Below are 8420 nucleotides of genomic sequence, written 5' to 3' on the forward strand. Positions count from 1 at the left end.
GGTAGCCACCGCAACCCTGACGGTGTTGACCCTAATGTAATGCCCCACTGGTAGACTAAGTGCAGGTTTGCCTTTGCATATAAAAAGGGTACAGACAGTGTATCTTCCTGTAGATATCATCCAATTTATTGAAAATAACAAATGACAATATTAAGAAAAAACTACAGTGATGTCCTGATCATATGACTTATTTTGTGCAGGTCAGGTTTAATGAGATTTTACTCCACAACCTGCTGGTCAAAAGCCTGCTGCCTCTCTAACCTTTTTTACTACCATCACCTCTGTTTTGGCCATCCTGTGTTTCTATCAGGATCCAGCAGGAGAGACCAGACTCTCCTGTACCCAGCTGTGTGTCCATGAAGAGTGACCGGTCTATGGGGGACCGTATTCTATTCAAAGATCAACATCACTCAACTGAGGAAATGTAAGGTTTTAAAACAAATGATGAAAAGAGATTCGTTTAATGACAGAAAACAACACTTTTAACTAGCTGTGTGTGTGTGTGTGTGTGTGTGTGTGTGTGTGTGTGTGTGTGTGTGTTGATATCTGCATCTATGTATTCTCCATAGAGTCCACCAGGAGAGGTCAGAGGTTCCCAGTGGTCAGTCTGCCCAGGAGCATCAAACAGACCTGGACTCCATATTTACGGTAGGTAAATGTACAACACATTTTACTTCAACTGCAAATAAAATGAAAAACAATCATTCTGGCCATAATACTCTCCATGCTACACTCTTTAGACCAGTGAGCTTATGACAGATGGATGGATTTGATGTTGCAATCCACAACATTAGTATGAAAGATTAATTTACATATTATTCTGTTCCAGCTTCTTGAGGAGAACATCATCACTTTTGTGAAGGACGAGCTGAAGAAGTTCCAAAGGGTTCTGAGTCCAGATTACCCAGAATGCTTAGAGAAGCAGAGGGAAGATGAGGAGATGATGGACAGTGAGGAGGAAGAGAAGAGGAGGAGCAGCAGAGAGGCACTTCTGAAGATCACACTGCACTTCCTGAGGAGAATGAAGCAGGAGGAGCTGGCTGACTCTCTGCAGAACAATAAGAGTCTTTTAACAGGTTTTACATGAGGGAAAATTAGATATTTTTATATTTCCACACTGATATAAATGTTGATATTTCTCATGGGTGCTCTATACAGCCCCATATCAAATGGTAAATGAGCACAATCCCCATGAACAATCTGGTAAAACTATTGACTGGTTAATGTGTAAAATGCTGAACACAGTGCTGTGAAAATGAAAAAAATCAACACCATAACAGTTGCATTTCACATTGGGCTGCACAGAGACAGGACTTGTTTGTCCACCCATCAGTGATGAGCTGAATAGATACAATGGAGTGGGGACATGTTAACATTTCTTCTACTTCTTATACTGCAAGATTGATTTATTGATGTTATTTGTTGTTTGTTCATTCAGAAACTCCTGCTGCAGTGTGCCAGCGTGAACTCAAATCTAGTCTGAAGGAGAAGTTTCAGTGTTTGTTTGAGGGGATTGCTAAAGCAGGAAACCCAACACTTCTGAATCAGATCTACACAGAGCTCCACATCACAGAGGGAGAGAGTGGAGAGGTCAATGATGAACATGAGGTCAGACAGATTGAAACAGCATCCAGGAAACCAGCAAGACCAGAAACAACAATCAAATGTGAAGACATCTTTAAACCCTTACCTGGAAGAGATAAACCAATCAGAACATTGATGACAAAGGGAGTGGCTGGCATTGGGAAAACAGTCTTAACACAGAAGTTCACTCTGGACTGGGCTGAAGACAAAGCCAACCAGGATATACAGTTCACATTTCCATTCACTTTCCGAGAGCTGAATTTGCTGAAAGAGAAAAAGTACAGCTTGGTGGAACTTCTTCATCACTTCTTCATTGAGACCAAAGAAGCAGAAATCTGCAGCTTTGACAAGTTCCAGGTTGTGTTCATCTTTGACGGTCTGGATGAGTGTCGACTTCCTCTAGACTTCCAGAACAACGAGATCTGGACTGATGTTACAGAGTCAACCTCAGTGGACGTGCTGCTGACAAACCTCATCAAGGGGAAACTGCTTCCCTCTGCTTGCCTCTGGATAACCACACGACCTGCAGCAGCCAATCAGATCCCTCCTGAGTGTGTTGACATGGTGACAGAGGTGAGAGGCTTCACTGACCCACAGAAGGAGGAGTACTTCAGGAAGAGATTCAGAGATGAGGAGCAGGCCAGCAGAATCATCTCCCACATCAAGACTTCACGAAGCCTCCACATCATGTGCCACATCCCAGTCTTCTGCTGGATCACTGCTACAGTTCTGGAGCATGTGTTGAGAACAGATGAGAGAGGAGAGATGCCCAAGACCCTGACTGAGATGTACATCCACTTCCTGGTGGTTCAGTCCAAACTGGGGAACGTCAAGTATCATGGGAGAGCTGAGACAGATCCACTCTGGACTGCAGAGACCAGGAAGATGATTCTCTCTCTGGGAAAACTGGCTTTTGAGCAGCTGGAGAAAGGCAACCTGATCTTCTATGAAGCCGACCTGACAGAGTGTGGCATTGATATCAGAGCAGCCTCAGTGTACTCAGGAGTGTTCACACAGATCTTTAAAGAGGAGTGTGGGCTGTACCAGGACAAGGTGTTCTGCTTTGTCCATCTGAGCATTCAGGAGTTTCTGGCTGCTGTTTATGTCTTTCTGTCATTCATCAACATGGATGCCAATTTACTGTCAGAACCACAATCAACATCCTGGTGGTCTACACTGTTAAGAAACAAATCTAGCTTGAATCACCTCTATCAGAATGCTGTGGACAAGGCCTTACAGAGTCCAAATGGACACCTGGACTTGTTCCTCCGCTTCCTCCTGGGTGTTTCACTGGAGACCAATCAGACTCTCCTACGAGACCTGCTGACACAGATAGGAAGTAGCTCACAGACCAATCAGGAAACAGTCAAGTACATCAAGAAGAAGATCAGGGAGAATCCTTCTCCAGAGAGAAGCATCAATCTGTTCCACTGTCTGAATGAGCTGAATGACTGTTCTCTAGTGGAGGAGATCCAACAGTACCTGAGATCAGGAAGTCTCTCCACAGAGAAACTCTCCCCTGCTCAGTGGTCGGCTCTGGTCTTCATCTTACTGTCATCAGAAAAAGAGCCCGATGTGTTTGACCTGAAGAAATACTCTGCTTCAGAGGAGGGTCTTCTGAGGCTGCTGCCAGTGGTCAAAGTCTCCAATAAATCTGTGTAGGTTTATAGAAAACTGGACTGATTCAACATATTAAATATGAAATTCATACAGAAGAGAAAAAAACATATTTTCAAATTTGTTGTTTGTCTTTAGGCTGAGTGGCTGTAAGCTGTCAGAAAGAAGCTGTGAAGCTCTGGCCTCAGTTCTCAGCTCCCAGTCCTCTAGTCTGAGAGAGCTGGACCTGAGTAACAACGACCTGCAGGATTCAGGAGTGAAGCTGCTCTCTGCTGGACTGAGGAGTCCACACTGTAGACTGGAAACTCTCAGGTAAAATCAATTTACAGTTTTTCTCAATTGATTTGACACTCCTCTGAAGTACGGTTCATGCCACAGAACTGGAATGGTTAGAAAGGTCCTTCCACTGTTTGCCATGGTAATTTGGCTAGTACAGCATAAAATGGCAGTTATGGAATTTTAAGGGTTAATTGCTATGGTGACAATACAAGTCTGGGCATTAAGCCCATTAAGTCTATGACACTTGCTTAACAAGTCTGCAGATGTGTCTGTTGCACAAGTGCTTAGCAAACTGTCAAAACTCGACTGAAAGCTAACATTAGCGATAAGGTCAACGTGGCGTTATCAAAGATTGTACTTCACTCACTAGCTCTTCTAGTCAACATTAACATATTAGCAAACCTTGGCAGCAAGTTGACGGAGAAGCTCCTTTGGTCCTTGCTGCAAAAACCTGTCGCCTCAGCGACTTGCCGTTAAGTCAGTTCATAAATGTCCGCCACTGCGACCATCCTGGAGCGTTGATTTGAATGGTATTCCTGAATATGCAAAGGGTAACCCTGCAACTTCTGTATCAGAATTTCAGAGCCAATTTATTGTACATTTTCATTTTAAATTGTAATTTTGTTCAATAGAAAGCCTTAGCAGTTGTCCCACAGTCTAGACTCAAGGCAATGGGTGATTGCCCTTTTGCCATCAGGGCCCCTAGAGTGTGGAATGCCTTCCTGAGGGACGTAGGTTAGCAAATTCACTCTCCACTTTGTTAACACTTAATTTTGATACTCCACTGTTAATGCATGGTCGCCAACTAAATCCACACAATCCATATTAGAAAAGCGAGCCTCTAAACGAGCCGTTTGGACTTCCGTAACTTTGTGGCGTCACAAAGGTTCGCTCATTATCATTTCTGTAAGAAATAATAGACGAACAAAGTGTTTTTTTCAAAGCGGTCGAGCGGTTGTCATCGTTTATTACCGGAGAGTTTTCCCTACCTGTAGCCGCCGGGCCGCGGCGTCTCACGTTTCACTCTCGAAACGGTTAACCAATCGGAACAGAGGGTCGTTAATATTAATGAGCCTTAAAGACACGGCGACAGAAACGGCCTGTTCTTGGTTAGGCTCAGAGAGATGCTGGAAAATGAACGTGAAGAAATGGATTGAGAGTGTTTTTGGTACATGACACCACACACACAGCTTTGAATGGACCTCAAGACAAAATAAAACACTGGAGAGTGGAGAATGTGGGACCTTTAAATAATCTAGCAGATAGTCTGTTGAAACAATTATTTTTGACAGTCAGCTGATATGACTGTTGAATATATACCAATACATTGTTTATTATTATTATAATTATTATTATCATTATTATTATGCCATTACTGCTTTATTAGACAGTCACAATAGAGAGAGACAGGAAAGACAGGACAGAGAGAGGGGATGACAAGCATTATATATGTTACTGTTATTCTTTATGGTGTTTTGTACAGCATAACATACAATATGCCATTTGGTGAATGTATTTATCCAAATCACCATACAGTACCATGTCTGATACAATTTTAATATGGGTGGCCCTAGTGTACACACTGTAAACTCTGCTTTTAGATAAAGGCTACATAAATAAAGTTTATTAATTTAAATAGTAATAATATGAATGTAGTGCCCAAAAAAACACAGACAGTAATTACATTAAAATATAGGACATTTTCATATCATTTCATGTCCATTCAGGCTGAGTGGCTGTAAGCTGTCAGAGAGAAGCTGTGAAGCTCTGGCCTCAGTTCTCAGCTCCCAGTCCTCTAGTCTGAGAGAGCTGGACCTGAGTAACAACGACCTGCGGGATTCAGGAGTGAAGCTGCTCTCTGCTGGACTGGGGAGTCCACAATGTAGACTGGAAACTCTCAGGTCTGGATTCTTCAACCTGTTCAACACGACCATTTAAATCCTGGTTTACATGCTAGTTAATTTCAGTGAAACTACCCAACGTCTGTAGGATTTTCCTGCTTACATTATTTTCAAACAAGTTGTGGTACCAACCTTTTGGACTAAAATCTCTAACCCCTGTGAATGATTTTCATGAGCATATTTCGTTAGTAGGGTTTCAAACCCTGATTTTGTGCCAGTTTATTATTATTTTCTTTCTCCTACATTTGCATAATTTCCCAGTTGGTATATGATAGAGATATGAAATTTAGCGCAATGATTGATTAGGGAGGCAAGATGTTGCCCATGAAATATGTTCACAATTGGTGGCGCTATAATTCAACGTTTTGTAAAACAGGCCTTAACTCCCACACCATATCTCTGAACTTGCTAGTTTTTTTTAAGATCTCCTCTGACACCGATTATCCGCCTACCACCAAACTAGGTAGGATTAGTCTGATATCTTACATAATCACAGGCTTATTAGCCAATAAACTTAAAAATAGCATTATTTTTCCTACTTTCTGCCTCCTTTGTAGAGACCTAAAATACCAGAAACAACTTCTATGATTCTGCAGCAAATTGATCCAAGAACTTTTGATTGAATTGGACCAAATAAAAACACTAGATAGACAGTTTTTGGTAGCATTCGACTTCATTATCACAACTAATTCACTGAAAGTATTATGCTAATTAAAAAACCTAATTTGTTTTATTTATTTGATCTTTTATCTATGCTCTTTGTTTCACAAAACTCCTGTTCACTAAAGCAGTCAAAAGCAATGCTCAGTAAAAAACAAAGCCAATTATAAATCACTGAAAGAAAACTCAACTGTGTGTGTAGGTTGTCAGGCTGTCTGGTCACAGAGGAAGGCTGTGCTTCTCTGGCCTCAGCTCTGAGCTCCAACCCCTCCCATCTGAGAGAGCTGGACCTGAGCTACAATCATCCAGGAGACTCAGGAGTGAAGCTGCTCTCTGCTGGACTGGAGGATCCACACTGGAGACTGGACTCTCTCAGGTACATTATGCTACGTTATATTACAAGGACATTACGCACTGTGTGTGTGTGTGTGTGTGTGTGTTTGCATTTGTGTTTGTGTGGTTTTGTCCATTTATCTTTGTCTCAGTATTGTCTACCTCTTCCACAGTGTTGACCATGGTGGAAAGCTTCGCTTGACACCAGTGCCCTTCAGGTGTAAGTTGAGCTATTCTAGTGTCATTAAACACATTATCAACTAAACCCTCATTGAAACAGAGGCATAGCCTACAACTAATAACAAACTACCAATAAGTAAAATAATAATGAACAGAATAGGTCTATTACATCATAAACTGCTGCTGTATTGCCTCTTGTTCTCCCCATCAGATGCCTGTGAACTCACACTGGACCCAAACACAGCACACAGAAACCTCTCTCTGTCTGAAGACAACAGAAAGGTGACAGCAGTGAAAGAGGAGCAGCCATATCCTGATCACCCAGAGAGATTTGACTACTGGAAACAGTTGCTGTGTAGAAATGGTCTGACTGGGCGCTGTTACTGGGAGGTAGAGAGGAAAGGATGGGTTAATATTGGAGTGACTTGCAGAGGAATCAGAAGGAGAGGAAAGGGTGAAGACTGTAGGCTTGGACAGAATGACAAGTCCTGGAGTCTGTTCTGCTCTGGTAATAGTTATTCTGCCTGGCACAATAGCAGAGTAACAGACATACGTTTCCCCCCCTCGTCTGACTCTGACAGAGTAGCAGTGTATCTGGACTGGCCTGCTGGCTCTCTGTCCTTCTACAGAGTCTCCTCTGACACACTGATCCACCTCCACACCTTCCACTCCACATTCACTGAACCCCTCTACCCTGTTTTTGGGTTTAAGTTTAGGTTTAAGTTAAGGTCTGAGTTGTTTGACTCCTCAGTGTCTCTGCGTCAGATAGAGGGAGGGGAGTCGCGTCCTGTGTAGAGAAACACTCACACTGCTGCCCAGAGACAGCTGCTGAAATGATAGTTAACTCTGTACAAGATAACACACACACACACATCTTAAAGTGAGAAAATTAATGTTTGTATTTTCACATAGGTTTACTGCTGATTTAGCCACAAACAAACATGATTCATCATCACTGTAAATCGCGTGTATTCTATGTGTAGGGTAACTGAACATGGTTTTAACATCACACGTGTAGAAGAAGACATTTTATTTTGAAAATTAAATGAATGAGATATTTAACCAGAAAAAAAATCAGGTAATTGTAGTCTGCTGTTGATTATTGACAGGTTAAAATATCTTTCTTTTGCAACGTTGTTTTATTTGATATTTTATGTATCTCATTATTCCAAGCTAAAAATGTATTTTGTTTTCTACAATTGTCTCTCAGAATTGAAGTTTAAATGAACAGTGTTTTTTATTTCTTTTTCAAACAAGTATAGTTTCAAACATGATTTGTTTATGTGATTATTGCTCTAAAATAAAGAAATATCTTGTTCCATTGTTTTATAATTTGTGAGTCATGACTAAAAAAAAAAATTCCTTTCAAAGCAGCTTATTTTGAAAGAGCAGTCACAGCTGGACCACTGATGCTCTAGCTGAACCTACAGAGGTTAATGCACTGAAGATGAAAAAATGGCGGTACTTTAAAGGGGGGGTATCCTAGGATGTGGCAATTCTTAGTATTTCTGGTGATTTTGGTTCTTGGAGGTGTGAAGTAATCACAGTAAAAAAACTGAATCATGTTACTGTGCCGTTTCCCCACAGTCACCAACTATAAAACACGTCCCGTTGTACAAGCCAGTCAGATTTTGCTCCAGTGTCTATGTAGACACTGGACTGTCTGAAATCGACCAATCAGCGCTAAGAGGAGGGCGGGCCTTCCAGAATGGCCAGCCAATCAGAGCAGTAGTTCATTAGCATAAGAAGCTGCTTATGTAAAACGACCTGTTTTCTTGTAGGTGGGAAACAAACACTGGGAAGTGAATAGCTAAAGCTATAACTAAACGATTTTTACTGAAAAAAACTTCACAGATGTATTTTATA

General features: G+C 41.6%; 1 protein-coding gene across 1 annotated transcript; it reads left to right on the forward strand.

Moving 5' to 3' along the window:
- Positions 1–558: 558 nt before the first annotated feature.
- Positions 559–7349, forward strand: LOC139926838 (protein NLRC3-like; the record flags this gene model as incomplete). Its single annotated transcript, XM_078284539.1, has 8 exons — positions 559–648; positions 830–1076; positions 1439–3242; positions 3340–3513; positions 5208–5381; positions 6244–6417; positions 6548–6594; positions 6766–7349. Coding segments are annotated over 8 exons (3294 nt in total), but the record flags the coding sequence as incomplete, so codon positions are not given.
- Between the last annotated feature and the right edge of the window lie 1071 nt (positions 7350–8420).

Source organism: Centroberyx gerrardi, chromosome 7 (assembly GCF_048128805.1).
Source record: "Centroberyx gerrardi isolate f3 chromosome 7, fCenGer3.hap1.cur.20231027, whole genome shotgun sequence".
In the NCBI taxonomy this organism is placed as follows: Eukaryota; Metazoa; Chordata; class Actinopteri; order Beryciformes; family Berycidae; genus Centroberyx; species Centroberyx gerrardi.